General features: G+C 43.1%; 1 protein-coding gene across 4 annotated transcripts in view; it reads right to left on the bottom strand.

Moving 5' to 3' along the window:
* Positions 1-9,220: 9,220 nt before the first annotated feature.
* The window catches only part of DCLK2 (doublecortin like kinase 2), a 136,441-nt gene continuing 128,492 nt past the window's right edge, over positions 9,221-17,169 (bottom strand). For 2 of the 4 annotated variants that reach the window (XM_027818086.3, XM_027818087.3), the window contains 3 exons: positions 16,596-16,676; positions 14,925-15,041; positions 9,221-10,434 (listed from right to left, as the gene is read on the bottom strand). In XM_027818086.3, the coding sequence (XP_027673887.2) occupies positions 10,201-10,434; positions 14,925-15,041; positions 16,596-16,676 (432 nt within the window). In that variant the 3' untranslated portion in view covers positions 9,221-10,200. Of the gene's footprint in view, positions 10,435-11,904; positions 11,918-13,688; positions 13,769-14,924; positions 15,042-16,595; positions 16,677-17,169 lie in introns of all 4 variants that reach the window. The other 2 variants (XM_037897373.2, XR_006290648.1) reach the window with 2 other exon arrangements.

Below are 17,169 nucleotides of genomic sequence, written 5' to 3'. Positions count from 1 at the left end.
TGTACCTTTTAAAATACTATACATGGTTTAAAAGCAATCATGTGAAAGGATTACTTTGCCCTGGCATTCGCGGCTCTCCTGGATTACTCCCAAAGCCTTTGCAAAAGGTTTCTGGGGAGGGCAGCCTTATTGCGTCCTTCATGGTAGGACACTTTACCACTCCAGGCCAGTAACACGTACTCAGGAATCATTGTACAACAAAGCATTGCAGTGTATGTTTGCTGGCGTTCAAACAACATCCGTTCTTTATCTCTCTGTGTTATCCTCAGGAGAGTGAGATATCATTCATGGTCACCTGGTTGAAACAGGGTGCTTTTCTTCAGGGGACACTCAGAGGAACCCGTTCCTGCTGGGCTGTTTGCCTGTGGCTGAACAGAAATGTTCCCTGCTGTTAGCCACGGGGAGGAGGGAGGGTTGAGGAGGTAGCCACGCGGTGGGGGGAGGCAAAATGCGACCTTGTAACGAAAGCACATGTGCTATGTATGTAATGTTAACAGCAAGGTTTACCCTGAAAGAGTGTAGCCACTGTTTTATAAAATGTGTCTTTTTAAATATCGCTGTCCCTTTTTTTTCTCCACCAGCTGCATGTGTTTCAGTGATCACAGGATCTTCTCCTTCCCAGAGGCTAGTGAAGATTAGAAAGAAAAAAAAACGCACTCGTGATGAAATGTTCTCTGAGCTCATGCTGTCCTCCCACACTGACAGAGCACAGACGAATGCGTGGAGGCAAATAATGTCAGAGTGCAGGAAAGCAAAAAATGACCGGGAGGAGAGGTGGCGGGCTGAAGAGAGTAAGTGGCGGGCTGAAGCTCAAATGTGGCGGCAGCGTGATGAGAGGAGGTAGGATTCAATGCTGAGGCTGCTGGAGGACCAAACCAGTATGCTCCAGTGTATGGTTGAGCTGCAGCAAAGGCAGCTGGAGCACAGACTGCCACTACAGCCCCTGTGTAACCAACCGCTCTCCTCCCCAAGTTCCATAGCCTCCACATCCAGACGCCCAAGAACGCGGTGGGAGGGCCACCGGCCAACCAGCCACTCCGCCACAGAGGATTGCCCCAAAAAAAGAAGGTTGGCATTCAGTAAATTTTAAAGTTGTAAACTTTTAAAGTGCTGTGTGGCATTTTCCTTCCCTCCTCCACCACCGCTCCTGGGCTACCTTGGTAGTCATCCCCCTATTTGTGTGATGAATGAATAAAGAATGCATGAATGTGAAGCAACAATGACTTTATTGCCTCTGCAAGCAATGATCGAAGGGAGGAGGGGAGGGTGGTTAGCTTACAGGGAAGTAGAGTGAACCAAGGGGCGGGGGGTTTCATCAAAGAGAAACAAAGAGAACTTTCACACCGTAGCCTGGCCAGTCATGAAACTGGTTTTCAAAGCTTCTCTGATGCGTACCGCGCCCTCCTGTGCTCTTCTAACCGCCCTGGTGTCTGGCTGCATGTAACCAGCACCCAGGCGATTTGCCTCAACCTCCCACCCCGCCATAAACATCTCCCCCTTAATCTCACAGATATTGTGGAGCACACAGCAAGCAGTAATAACAGTGGGAATATTGGTTTCGCTGAGGTCTAAGCGAGTCAGTAAACTGCGCCAGCGCGCCTTTAAACGTCCAAATGCACATTCTACCACCATTCTGCACTTGCTCAGCCTGTAGTTGAACAGCTCCTGACTACTGTCCAGGCTGCCTGTGTATGGCTTCATGAGCCATGGCATTAAGGGGTAGGCTGGGTCCCCAAGGATACATATAGGCATTTCAACGTCCCTAACAGTTATTTTCTGGTCTTGGAATAAAGTCCCTTCCTGCAGCTTTTGAAACAGACCAGAGTTCCTGAAGATGCGAGCGTCATGTACCTTTCCCGGCCATCCCACATTGATGTTGGTGAAACGTCCCTTGTGATCCACCAGAGCTTGCAGCACTATTGAAAAGTACCCCTTGCGGTTTATGTACTCGCCGGCTTGGTGCTCCAGTGCCAAGATAGGGTATGGGTTCCGTCTGTGGCCCCACCACAGTTAGGGAATCCCATTGCAGCAAAGCCCATCCACTATGACCTGCACATTTCCCAGGGTCACTACCCTTGATATCGGCAGATCTTTGATTGTGTGGGCTACTTGCATCACAGCAGCCCCCACAGTAGATTTGCCCACTCCAAATTGATTCCCAACTGACCGGTAGCTGTCTGGCATTGCAAGCTTCCACAGGGCTATCGCCACTCGCTTCTCAACTGTGAGGGCTGCTCTCATCTTGGTATTCATGCGCTTCAGGGCAGGGGAAAGCAAGTCACAAAGTTCCATGAAAGTGCCCTTACGCATGCAAAAGTTTCGCAGCCACTGGGAATCGTCCCGGACCTGCAACACTATGCGGTCCCACCAGTCTGTGCTTGTTTCCCGAGCCCAGAATCGGCGTTCCACAGCATGAACCTGCCCCATTAGCACCATGATGCATGCATTGGCAGGGCCCATGCTTTCAGAGAACTCTGTGTCCATGTCCTGATCACTCACGTGACCGCGCTGACGTCGCCTCCTCGCCCGGTATCACTCTGCCAGGTTCTGGCACTGCATATACTGTTGGATAATGCGTGTGGTGTTTCATGTGCTCCTAATTGCCAAAGTGAGCTGAGCGGCCTCCATGCTTGCCTTGGTATGGCGTCCGCACAGAAAAAAGGCGCGGAACGATTGTCTGCCGTTGCTCTGACGGAGGGAGGGGCGACTGACGACACGGTTTACAGGGTTGGCTTCAGGGAGCTAAAATCAACAAAGGGGGTGGCTTTACATCAAGGAGTATTTCAGGCAGGACTTCACGGAGGGTTCCAATAAGAAATGGTGCACCTAAGTTATTGTTCTTATTGGAACAAGGAGGTTAGTCTGGCCTCTGATTGATATATGGCTAGATTTACCTCGCTGCACCTTCTCTGTGAGTGACTGCAGTGTGACCTAGAGGAATGAGTCCCCTAGACGGGGGTGGGGGGCGGGAAGCAAATGAGTACAAAACAAATCTGGTCTATTTCTTATTTTGATCCACTCCATCTATCTTTTACATCTTTGGCTGGCAGCAGACGGTGCAGAAGGACTGCATGCCATCCACATCTCATGGCTGCTCAGCAGAAGATGGTACAATATGACTGCTAGCCATCCTCCTCTCTTGCCTGCCCAGCAGAAGATGGTACAGTACGACTGCTAGCAATCCATATCGCCTGCCTGCTCACCATAAGACGGTTCAATAGGACTGACTGCAGGTCTAAAGAGAATGACCTGGTCAGGTCACTCCAAATTTAGTCCCTGCGCCCATGTCCGCCCAGGCGCTCCTGGCCGACATGGCCAGGAACACCTCGGACATGACGATGACAGCTACCAGTCGTATTGCACCGTCTGCTGCCACAAGGCAATGGGTTGCTGCTACTGTGTAGCAATGCAGTACCACGTCTGCCAGCACCCAGGAGACATAGGATGACGGTTACCTGAGCGGGCTCCATGCTTGCCGTGGTATGGCGTCTGAATAGGAAACTCAGGAAAAAAGGCGCGAAACGATTGTCTGCCCTTGCTTTCACTGAGAGAGGGAGGGAACGGGGGCCTGACGATATGTACCCAGAACCACCCGCGACAATGTTTTAGCCCCATCAGGCATTGGGAACTCAACCCAGAATTCCAATGGGCAGCGGAGACTGCGGGAACTGTGGGATAGCCACCCACAGTGCAACGCTCCGGAAGTCGACTCTAGCCTCGGTACTGTGGAAGCACTCCGCCGAGTTAATGCACTTAGAGCATTTTCTGTGGGGACACACAAACTCAAATATATAAAACCGATTTCTAAAAAACCGACTTCTATAAATTCGACCTAATTCCGTAGTGTAGACATACCATAAGGCAGGTTCCCCTGGTGGAGATATGCAAAGTAGCATCTTGAGGTTTGGTGCATGCTTTCACCAAACATTACTCATTAAATTTATTATTGTGCTCCATTTAGCCTAGTTTGGGAGAGTGGTGCTGCTATTCATATTTGGCTGAGAATGCCTCATCCACCATCCTCCTAGTGGGGCACTGCTTGCTAATCTCCCACAAGTATGATGCACAGAGGTCCTCGAAGAAGAGAGGTTACTTACTAGCAACCGTTGTTCTTTGAGAGTTGCCTCTATGCATTTACACTGCTGCCCACCTTTCCCTCTTCCATATATCAAGCTCTGCAGCTGCAGAGATGGACTGCTCCTGCTCTTTCCCTCGGACACAACTTTTCAAGGCAGATCCACAGCTTGATGCCAGGGCGCCATATTCCACAATTGTGAGTACCCAACAGTTACTGGTAAGTCACCTCTCATTAGTACCTCAATAGGTAGAGCAATGAACATGTAAATATAACCACAATCACAAGAGGTTTTCTCTGAACTCTGAAAGAAGGAGGGTGTGTGTGTGTGAAAGAGTGAGAATCCTAGAAGAGCTCAGAGACAGAGAATTTCAGGAAAGCAACTCCTCTTCTCTGAAGGTACAATCTGTGCAGGAATCTTACTTCTGAAGAGTACCCTGCTTGAAGGATGTTGCAAAATAAAATGAGCAACTAACTGAAACTGCCTCAGAGCAAAGCCAACAAAAATGTTTTTTGTGTGGTTTTAAGTGTGTGGTAAAACCTCCCAGGTATGAACAGGTGAGTAGCACCTAAAATTTCCACATTTCCGGACATGTAAAAAAAAATTGCCAGGTGGTTGAAGAAGCTTGTGCATCCCTGTTGAAAACCACTTCTGCAGAACTGGAAGTAAGATTCCTTTCTAGAGGCAAAATCAAAGCCACAGTGCTTTGTAAATGCATGGAGCAAGAACTGTGTGGCTGCCTTCCTTATGTCTATAATGGAAGCATCCCTGAGACATGCATCTTATGAACCGCTCAGGGCACCAAAGCACCAAGAGGTGCTAAACAGAAGGTCTGGGGCGCAGAGTCCAAGGTAACCAAAGCCTGGACAGTGATGCCCCTTTGGTGCTCCTCAGCAGTCATGTGCCAAAGAGCCACATGGTTACCAAAATAATAAAAGACTGGCTCTAACAGGCAGGGGCCAGCAAAAAAGATGCAAAGTGGAACCAGATGATAGAGCACAGATTCTGTAGAGAAGGTTTTCACTCACAATAGCCAAGAAGGACCTGATGGGAAGGTTTCAAGGGTGGTGATTAAGCTCTGGTGCAGCATGTGACCACAAAGCAGGGGGCCTACTGCTGCCCTTAATACTCCAAACTCCTTTAGAGTTAGGCAGGCAGAACCCCTCCTCCCCCCATCTTATAGTCAAGAGCACAGACCCTGTGCAGCTGGGACCTTTGGAGAGAGGTCCTCCTCTTCCAACTTCTCCATGTCACAAACAATGACTTCCTCCATCATTCTTATGTAACACAAGCCAGCAAGGCTCTTGTTCTATTGGCTTTCCTATTTGTTTTATGTCAGCGCATAGGAGTAGCTAATGTCTGCTGATTAACAGAAGGGAACAGAGTTTGCTCACTCTGATATAAATAAGTGGATGGTTTGTCTAAATTCTGAGACAGTTTTTTTTTTCTCCCCCCTTTAAGTATTTGCACTGTGGACAGCACTCAGTCAGGCCCCAAACATGACCTGTATTCACATTGAAAGGAGCACAAGTAGAAAAAAATGTCTGATACAATTTGCTCATCTCACTTCTTCTACAATGAGTTTGTATTAACTTCAGAACTCTGCAACTGTTTTGAGTTCCCAGAGGTCAAGAGAAGTAAATTCCAAGGCTATATGTAAGCTCAGTTTATTCTGCAAAGCACCACAGTAAAATCACAATTAGTCTTTGATAGCAACTTAGTACAGAGAAGAAGTTTCCCCCAGTGCTACCTCTCCAATGATTTTAATGAATGTATTATTTTATAATTAATTCAGAAATGTCTGGGAGCTTCAAAATGGCCTCACCATGAGGATACACTTTAGTCACCAAACAATCTAGAACACTTGCTGTAGAATGTTCTGCAATATGTCAGCTTGGCTTTTATCACTAGAAACAGCATAATCATGCTAGCTGCTGAGTTTCCTCCAAACTCAAGTGTACATCCAGTGAATAGCATGAAACCAACAGGGGCTGTCAGCATTCGCTGCCTTGTATCATCTGAATCTAAATGAGGAACAGGAATAAAAAAATTGGTAAGTTAATTTTCTAATGCATAATTTATAACACTAGGGAAGGTGCAAAGGGATAAGCTGTTCTAAACATCTGTTAATTTTGAATACCTAACTTCAGCAATTGCTCTTTCCCATTTTCTGTTCATCAGTGGTTCAGTGAAATGGAAAAGTGTATATCTACATTTAAGATAGTCAGAAGTGTGTTTACTAGGCTATTGAAATACTTACTAGATCTGATAGGCATGAGTCAATGGTGACTGGTTAGATAAATCATCTTGTATCTTAATGCTATATTAACAGTAACTAATTTAATTCATATTAAAGAATGGGAGCCAGATCCTCAGCAAGTGTAAATCATTGTGGTTTCAACTGGAGGCAGAGTAATGATGACTTACACCAGCTGAGAATTTGGCCATGACTGTTTAGCTTTGGAGGGGGAGAGATATTACATCTAGAAATGAGTGCTTTGGGCCCCATATAGGTACTTATAGGATGTATGTGCACCTGTTCAAGTTCGAAGGATGAAGCGTTGTAGTCCATAGAGCTAGCTAGTTTTAGCATTTATTTTATTCAGCAATAATGTAAGTAACCTACAGACCTGTATCCTGTGAGGTATTCACTTCAGCAGTTAGCATAAGGCTTGAGGCCTATCAACTTTGGCACAGATAAATGGCCAACTGTCAGCCCTAAGTTTTGGAGAACTGAAAACAGTGTGTATAAGGGAGATTTCTGTGCATAATGACACCAGCCAACTGCAGGAACACGAGCTAACACCAGCTTTTGGTTAGAACACTCTCAGATGTCTAAGCACAAGAGTACCATAGCAACTAGTTGATCTATATGATAATAGGTTGAGATCATTAATATACTAACCTATAGAAGGAGGACACCCCCATCTTAGTAGGGGGAGGAAATTCAAATAAGAAACCCCTACTGAATATGCACTAGACATATATATATATATATATATATATAAGCAAAATATAAAAGTTGTATCCCAGCCTGTGTGAAGGAGGAGAGAGGGAGGTAGTCCTTGGGCGGTGCCAGAATGCTGGTCAGGAGGAAGCTAATGGCTAATATTTCAGGTTGTTCTGCAAGTGATGATGAGTATATCGATTTTCAAATGTACATTTTGTATTATTTCTGTCTATCAGTCACTCTAGCCCAGTAAGGTAAACTATTGTAAATACAGTTCCTGTAGTGTGAGCGTTGCAACTGTGCACATCAGGGTTCCCAACTCCACAATAATTTTAAAATATTGGGCCTGATCTTGGGACAAGAACCTGTTACACCTGAGTGACAACTGGGAATTCTTAAGTACTCTAATCTATAGATCAGGCTACAGAAGAATTAGCATTCCTATTCAAGTACATTTAAAAGCAGGCAAATAACTATCCGTTCTAACAACCACCCCACAGTTGATAAATTAGGAAATGTAATTCCTAATTTATCAACAGACATCTGTTGATAAATGCAATACCTTTTTAGAGGACAAATCAGTATGTAGGCCAGGTTTGTTCTATAGGAGAGAGATGGTACAGGCCTGAAGAATAATTCTGTGTAAGCTTGAAAACTTCTCTCTCTCTCACCAACAGCAGTTGGTCCAAAAAAGATATTACCTCAGCCACCTTGTCTCTCTCATATCCTGCGACCGATACATCTACAATACTGCATGCAAGTTTGTTCTATGAAATTTTATACTTTTTCCTGCCACTGATATTGTTTTCCTCTATGATTTCTTTGTAGAAATAAGTGTTTAGGGGGGAGAGTTCACCTCAGAGATATTCTCTCTCATGGTATGTTTGTCTTTCAATTTTCCTCATTCCCTTCTGATTTTTGGTATTTCCATTTGCACCCTTTAGGAACATCATCTCTTTATTGCCCTTGCCAACACTTCAAAACCTACCAATTTTAACCTGGCACCAGCTGTTAGTCTCAATCCTCACTACAACCACCATCTTCAAAACAGATCTTCTGTTGTCGTTGTCTCTCTTTCCAACTACTTTCATGCTTCTGCTTTCCATCAGTCTCTCTCAGGACTCTATCCTTGGCAATACCATTTAGTTGCATGGCTCCCACTACAATGATGACAGACCAATTTACTTTTCCATATGCCTCCCTGACATTGGTTTCTGGATGTTTCACTAACCTCTCAAGCTCAACCATCACTACTGCTGATGAGGGGTAAAAACCATAATGTCATTTTTTATGAAGACAACTTCTGCTACTTCAATACTGTTGCTAATTCTTGCTATCTTCAGAACCCACCTGTGACCTAAAATAATCAGCTAGGTCCTTACCACTTTTCAACTTCTTTGGGTCTCCCTGCCCTCCTTGATTGCTACTCCAACTGTCTAGCCCTTTATTGGTTCTTCTTCTTTCCCTCCTTCACTCTGCACAATCACCCAATTCATTCACTGTGTCCTACTCATCCGTCACTTTCAGCATACTGCCCCCTATGCTAGAGACACCCTACATTGCATTATAGCCAGCTCATCTAAAATCACACTTCTTCCTGTAGGCCTTGCCCAAGACATGTTAAATGTAAAATTTACAAGATGTATACTAAACATCACTGTCTTCATGGTGTTTGACTAGTTTCTGAGGCTGAGATGTTATCTTTGTATACTACAATCGTTTGGACAGGGTCAAACTGTGTTAGTAGCAGTGCTTTAATCTAGGTCTTTTTTTAAAATGAGGGTATAACACAGAGGCCAGGCCAAGCCACCTTATCCCAGTAACAAAACTGACTCCAAAACCAAGTTTAACAGAACTACGTTTTAATGAACTATAGACACGATCTTAGCGTTTGCTCTACATCTTAACCAGCCAACACTTTTTCTTAGACCAAATTACACTAGTCCTTTCCAGCAATAGGCTGTGTCCTAAACTCAAGTTACCTTTGAAAATGGAGGGCTGGATAGGTAATGGGCTCCAAAGGAAACCAGCACAGCTTGAGTCAATCAGTCCTAGTGCCAATTGTTCTTTTGTGAATGGTTTGAGTTGTTCTCTCCTTAGCTCAGAATAAGTGTCTCAAGAGGGACAGTTGTTCGTCACTGATCCGCTCAGCCTTGTCCGGAAATTGAGTTCTCACAGGAATAATGACTCTATAGTCTTTTCATGAAGAAAGTTTATTATTGCAGGTCTGTTACAATTCTAGTAGAAAGTAAAAGCTAACAAAGAAAATGAACTAGGACCAAGCAGAGGAAATACACTATTGAACGCAGCAGTATGATAAAGATAAAACACCTTCCATCCTTGATTACAGATCCGTGCCTCCCCCATTATGGTTTCCAGTTCCTACACTAGATGAAGAGGGGGATGGTAATAAAATATTGGTGGCTAGTGGTAGTTCTTCTATTAGTCAGCTTGCCCTAGAACTGCTCCATCCTAGCTTATGTAACATGCAGCAAGCTTTCCATTCAAAGAAGTTTTATTGTTTCTAATACATACTGTAGTTGTGGGGGGAGGATACACAATAGCTAGAATGAAAAGGCTTCCTTGACTGCAGTCTTCAGACCAATAAATGCCCAGAGTTCCTGTTATTACATCCAAAGTCACTTGAAGTTCGTATTATCTAAACACTATCTTGAAGTCTGGAATTAGAGAAGGGGTCCTTTTTCTTTGAGAAGCTTGTCTTTCAATATTGTACAGTTAATCCACTGCAGTTTTTCATGGAAACTTGCCTCTTCAGCTCAGCTAAACTCAACTCACTGGGACAGGAGACAAATACAGCTTTTTGTGGGGGGCATACCCCTTTTCTGGGAACAAGTTCTGTTGACTTGGAGAGTCTGTTTGCGCACAAGTGAGGCCTCATAACTGTTCATCTATGTGTTAGTTTAAGCTATTCAGATTCCTAGGGTGTGAGAAATGCATTTCATTAAACCAACTCCAATGATAAAAACAAATCTAAAGATTCAGAAGGCAAAGGCTGGAAGAGCACTCAATGCTACAGCACACACTTCACCCATCCACCTATTGACAGTCTGCCTGGGGCTTGCCACAAGAGAGTGGAAGCAAACTGAAAAACTACAGCTGTGATGGATGTTCATTAAGTTGAAGGGGTCTACTGGCCTAGAAGTGGGCTTTGGTTTAAATCACTTCTATAGAGCGAGCTGGTTCCCCAGCATTGTCATGACATGCCGGGACAGGCTGTGTGGGGGATCTGATTGGCTCAGAAGAAGCAGGGGAGAGGTTCTTGGACCCAGCCACATGAGGCTCTTCAGCTGCAGCAATAATCACAGAAGTTTTCTGCATACCAGCTCTACTAGAGTCCTGAGAGCGCTTGTTGCAGAAAATCTGACTTTCCTTATCTAGAGCTGTGTTCTAAAAAGGAAGGTAAAAGACAAAAACAGTTACATCAAATGACACATATTACCTGCCCCCTTAAACCATTGCACAACACACACCTTTGGGGCATGCATTAGACTCAGAAAAAGGAGAAATAACATCAGAAATCTTAATGAATTGTAGGGTGTTTTGGTGATCAGAGGGATAACTTATCTCCTATGCATGCCACAGCATCCAGCAGGTCATTAATAGAACCAAGTTTGATGAAGTACTTTTTAAAAAAAAAAAGTTAAAACTTTGTGTTATACCACCATCTGGGGAGGAATTTCTAAGGATTCATTTTCACCAAAATTCCTAGCGTGACTGTGCTACCAATATTTTAACAAGGAGCACAACCATTTCTAGCCTGTGACAAATCCCAGGTAGCTGCAATTGAGGTCTCGGGAATCTGTTTCCTCATTTAAACTAGAACACTTTTCCTCTCATACTTTGTTATGGGTGTTAAATTTGCATGAATCTGCATTTTACTGGAAATAGTTGTTGGATAATTAACAATGTAGCAGCAGAAGCATGGGGGATTAAGATGTACTAGGGGAATTGTGGAGTATCTGCCCTGAGATTTTTTTTTTTGAAGTACCTGACGCTTCTGCTAAAAGCCTCTGCAAGATAAATCAAACTGTAACTAAATGTTTAATTTACAGAAGTACCTGTCCCTAAGCAGGTCCTTGGAGAAGGGAACATCTTCAGTTAGGCTTCAATACTGTGTGAACAGGGCTGACTTAGTATTCAGTTACCTATTTGCAACTGGCTGGGGCCCAGCTCAGGAGGTTTAATGCTGTTTTTCCTGAGGGAGATCATTCTATACTGCTGATCACTCCAGTGACTGGTTCTGAGCAGCAGAGAGGCCATAAGCATCAATGGTGCATGACAGGATCCAGCTTACTGGGTGCTGACTCTCATGAGATGACTCGCAGGCTTGCCCACTTCAGTGCTGCTGATCTTTTTCTTTCCTGCCCTACATTCTGCTTTATAGTCCCAAAGCTATAACTGGGTGGCTTGGGGAGTTGTTTGGGTAACACTGCTCATTTCACAAGCCCTCTTGTGAACATGTGAAAGTTAGTCCAGAATAAATCAGGAATAGTTAGTCACTCTGGACTAGCTTTAATGTGTAGACAAGCTCGAAGGCACAAAGATAGCCATTTACTTGGAAGCAGTATGGGCCATCTTGCCTCCAACCTTCCCTTTCACAAAATCTGATGTTTTGTAAGGTGAAAAATAACCACTCTGCCTAGATTTGCAGAAAATTTTCAGAGATACAAAAGTCACTAAGTAAAATGGCATAAATGTTTATCTGGAACATCAATCACTGAAAGATGTTCTTTCACTTTTATGCAGTTCTAAAACTCTGCCTATTTCAGGATAGCTGTAATTTCTCCTTTTCTCTTTTTGTCAAACTCAGAACATGTATTTTGTGCAGCAGAAAAAAACATTGCAGTTAGTACATACCATTTCCTTGGACCTACTCAGAGGAAAGCAATGCAGGCATGGGGAAAGGAAGGAAGCAAGGGATAGAAACTACACTTACTTTTAAGCAGAACTATCATCATTGAAACAAATTTAGATTTAAAAATCATACTGAAATTCTTAAAAAAAAAAGTCTATAAATAAAAGGATTGTACAGCAAGACATTCTTAGCAGCAGAAATCGTGCTCTCCCTGTAGAAGGCAGCAGGAACCAGATTTCTTGTGCAGTTCCACTTATCTACCACATGATGGTGCCATCTGCATTAACTGTGACAAATTCTTCTCTAAGGTTTTCAAAGAACCTGTATTAGAACTAAGTGGCTACATCAGGGGTCAGCAACCTTTCAGAAGTGGTGTGCCGAGTCTTCATTTATTCACTCTAATTTAAGGTTTCACATGCCAGTAATACATTTTAACATTTTTAGAAGGTCTCTCTCTAACTAAACTATTGTTGTATTTAAAGTAAACAAGGTTTTTAAAATGTTTAAGAAGCTTCATTTAAAATTAAATTAAAATGCAGATCTTATCAGTTTAGTGCAGTAGTTCTTAACCTGGGGTGCGAGATTTTTTTAGAAGGTAAATCATGGAAAACACACTAAGCACAGGCACATAAGTACAACTACTTTGTTTCATCAAACCTATGTATTTATTAACATTTTTTTAATGATTACTGTAATATACAAATAAAGTTTTTAAGCTAATTGTAGTGTAATTTTTGATAAGGGGTGAGAGAACATATTTTGAGAACTCCAGACCAGCAGCAGGCTGAGCAGGGACAGGTGTAGTGTATTAAATTGCTCCCCATATGAACGTGCTACTTACGGCTGCCAGTCCTGATGCTGTGAGCAGCATGGTAAAGGGACAGGGAACAGGGGTGGTTGGATAGGGGTCAGGGCAGTCAGGTGAGGGGGAGCTTGGATGGTGGGGTGGGGGGTCCCAGAAGGGGGCAGTCAGGAGACAAGGAGCAGGGGGGGTTGGATGGGTGGAGGGTTCTGAGCGGGGCGGTCAGGGGGTGGGAAGTGGGCCAGCTGTTTGGGGAGGCACAACCTTCCCTACGCCAGTGTAGTGTATTAAACTTCTCCCTGTAGGAAAGTACGACTTACTGCGGCCAGTCCTAGTGCTCCGCAAGTAGCACATTCCTACAGGGAGAAATTTAATACACTACACTGGAGGACAGAACCCCAGACCAGCGGTGGGCTGAACGACTCAGCCCACCGCCAGTCTGGGGTCCCGGCCGCTGGCCTCACTCAGTCCGTTCACCCAGGCCGGCAGCAGCGTGACAGTAAAAATCGGCTCACGTGCCGCAGGTTGCCGACCCATGGGCTACATCATGCTAGAGAGGGTTTTCACTGAACAGTTTCCTCACATGTGAAAGAGAAAGTGATGTGGCTTTGTGATGCTACATTTCATTTAAGGGACTTGATAAAAGAAACCAGCGCAAAGATGAGGAAGAAAAAAGGTTTGGGACTAAATTCTTATAAGGTTCCTTTTTCCACTAAGTATCTTAATAGAAGACTCAGACATTATCCCTAGTCTTCTCTGCATATTCAGTTACAGAACTAGGCAGATATGAATTTTCCTTACTACTTGTTAAAGGGAGATAAACAAAAATAAGTTTTCATTGGCTACATAGGTAACAGAAAAAACCCACACCAAGAAGCAGCCAGATGCTGTAGTGTTTCAGAGATCTGAGACAAGCTTAAGTGGCATGCAAATTGGAGAGGGGCTGAGAGTTAGAATTAAAATTGCTCTTATTAAATTTTGTACCAGCTTTCAGCTTCAGGCTTATCCAGTCTCAACTCTATAAGAATGAAGCTCTGAAGTCCCTCTCAAACTGTCCAGTCAAACTGTCAAATGAAATGTAGATAACAGCATCAACCTGAAATCAATATTGTCTTCACTCTTCTGAGTATTCTGATGTTACTACAATCCCTACTTTTGAACTTGTCACCTATTCAATTCATATATATGTACATGAACAATGTAAGTGGGCAGATTAATAAATATTTGTAGTTGTCTACATGTGGAAAATTTATTTAAAAGTGGGACAGTGACACTACACTTACTAGGCCATCATATATAATTGATACAGTGGGGGAAAAACCTCTGGCTACTAACTGAGTCAACTTTAAGTTGCCAGAGTGGTATATTCAGTATAGCAAATATATAGCTGTACAATATAACTTCTTTAAGGTATCTGAAGACACATTTTGTGCATAGTATCCATCCCTGGGATGGAAAAAAGACAACCACTTGCAGGGGTGAGAACAGTCTGTATAGCTGTTGGAGCACTGCAGTGATGACTAGTCAGTAACAAGTTTACTGGTGAATTGTGGTGTGTGCTTGTATTTGCTAGGAAATGGAGCTGGGCTGAGCCCACCAACGCAGCTCACTGTTGTTGTATAGTATTTTTTTGCACAACTTTTGTAAATTCAACTTAGATGAAATTTATATAGAAGAATCTTAATGCACCCATGTTTCCCATCAAGTCTGGCTTCTGATCACGTTCATTAGCAGAGATTAAATAGGGCCAATCATTAATTTTTTTGGATGTTTCCCAGAGTTAACCCAGTTTGTGATGAGGAAGTGGGTTTTAGATAGACTATTTGCTCCAGCAAATTTAGTCCTGGGAACAAAAGGTGCTACAAGAAAACCACCATTAAAATGATAATGGAAAGGATTTCAGTGATTTTCAAACTAGCAGGTGAGCTTTATGAATTATTTTTGCATTGAGAGAGTGTGTGTGTTTAAAAGAAATATCTACAGCTCAGTTAATGCACCTCAATACAGATCTGGCTGCTCCTGAGCAGTGACCAACTCAGTTTGACCTGGGGGACATAGTACATAATGTATAGACTAGAATTGCACACACACAATAGCATGTTTGTTTTTGCTAGTGCATTTGTACCACTCTGTTCTTTAAATAATCACTCCTGGGTTAAAACATGTTAGACAAACAGACACAAAGTCATATCGACATATAAAAGTGCTACATCTGCTTACCATGATGACAGAGACCCCAGCGGTCGTACTGTTCTGCTTGGGTAGCATGTTGTTAAAGTGCTGCTTCAGTTTACCTGTTACTTCAACTTGCATATTAGTCTCCTGCGAGGCATCATCCTGTGTAAACAAGACACACACCTGCTACTCCTCAGGTTTGGGGTTAAAAAAAAAAAGTGTTTGGAAATGGAAAAATTACAAATAAATCCACAGAAGGGATTTTCCTTCATCCTGGATCCCTGCTCATGCTAAGGAGGATATAGAATTTAACTGTTGGGCTGCATAGAGAAAGAATCAACCTTGTTTTTTCTTTTTAAAGTCCTCTGTTGCTGAGAAACAAGTGAGCTGCATATGGAAGGAGAAACTTTGGCTTAAAATGTGGCATTTTGTTTTTCAGGACACTATATTAGGAGTGTGCCATGACAAGACACCTGCTAACAACTCCTGGCATTAAATGTAACATGTATGATTTTACACAAACAGCAACATTGCAAAGGAAAAGTAATAGCCATTAAAATGCTGATGACCTAAGAGTATTTAAATAAAGCCTAATGATGATCTTTATTTCCATTCATTGTGCATCATATCATTAACGAATATTGTATGGACATAAATAGTCAAGTGGGTAAACAAATGGGGGTAGTTATTCACCAGCAACACACTTTTTATATTCTCAGAAAACCAGGATTTTTAATTTGAGTTCTTCTCTTTCAAGGTAAATTGCACCAATTTTGCTTAGTGCTCCAGCCTGAAAGTTCACAGAATGACACACTGTGAAATTAATTTGAAAATAAATGTTTGATTATTACTGTTGGTAGGTGAGATCAGTTTAGTATCACAAAAGATGGACCTCAGGGGAGTCTCTCCCTATAGACACAAAAGCCGTGTTAAGTTACATTTTTGAAAATGGGACCCTACATTGTGCCTCTCCATTTTACACACAGGTTAACTGTGCATGTAAAGTATGTCACTGACTACATATTATACACCAAAGCAGGTGCTGGTGCTGCCATGTACGTATTTTGTGAGCACCAGGTTATGGGCCAAATTTCAAAAACAGGCACTTGAGTTATCCATAAGGCCCCTCTGCCACAAGCAAGCCTGTCTGGGATGGAGGGCCTTTTTGGTGCTACAGAGGGGGTCAGAGCAGCTACCCAATCAATGCCTTTCAACCTATTTTCTGCTGGGGGGAAAAAAAAAACCCTCACCTTGCTCCACTGGAATATAAAGTTGCGGCCCACCTCCTTGTGTCGCGGTACAGAATGATAAAATCCTATGCTATGGGTAAACAGCCAACATATTGGCTACCTACACTAGCTGTGTCTCTAAAGCATCCTCATGTTCACTGAAAAATCATGTTAGCAAATGAACTTGCCCAGTTGAATCCTCTCCATCCCTTATTCTTGTGAGCTTTTTTGGAAATAGAGTTTCATTTGCTTCAAAGACAGCCCACAATAACCTCTGTGCAGCAGAAAGGTAGACTTCAGAGTGTAGCTGCCCTCTGCTGTGTCATTTATAGGAAATTCATTCTATGTTGATGAGGAGACTCAGAAGTTGCTTGATAAACAGAATTGGGCAAGCGGAGTTCTGTCACTACTTCTGACAGCACTATTAAAGTTAGATCTTAATATTAAATATCTAATTAGGGACAGGTACAATGCAGAGTTTACTCACGGACACCCAGGGATGGCCTAGGATCTGTGCTGCTGTATATCGAGCTTCTACGTTTACCTGTAGCATCAGACTAATTAACTCCTAAAAAATAAAAGAGTGAGAAGAGAGGGAACATTAATATTCAAATGTGAAGCAGCTTTTGCATTGAATTCTTCCCAGCATTCAAAGTGGTGTTTCTCCACAACCTGGGTGAAATTCTGGCCCTGCTGAAGTCAATGGCAAAACTCCTATTTGACTCCCACAGGTACAGGATTTCACCCGCACACTCTAAATTGCAGCTGTAATATAAAACGTTTATTCTTCTGTACAGATGTGCAGGCAGCATGGACAGAACAGTCAGAATGGAATTGCATCCTTGCTAAATCCTCTGAGTACAGCACATGTGCAGATACTCTCATGCAAAAAGAAAGTCCCATAATGTTTTATAACCATCAAGTGACAGGGCACATAGTGTTTGAGTAATTTACAGAGGATAAAGCTGCTGAAGGGGCTCAGTGGGGATGAGGACGATGGCAGAGCAGAAAGGACCTGCCAAGAGTACCAGCTTGTACCAAAAGCCAAGGGCATTTATGAG

This window comes from Chelonia mydas, chromosome 4 (assembly GCF_015237465.2).
Source record: "Chelonia mydas isolate rCheMyd1 chromosome 4, rCheMyd1.pri.v2, whole genome shotgun sequence".
Classification (NCBI taxonomy): Eukaryota; Metazoa; Chordata; order Testudines; family Cheloniidae; genus Chelonia; species Chelonia mydas.
The sequence above is the reverse complement of the archived record's forward strand: the minus strand, read 5'-3'. Positions and strand labels throughout refer to the sequence as shown.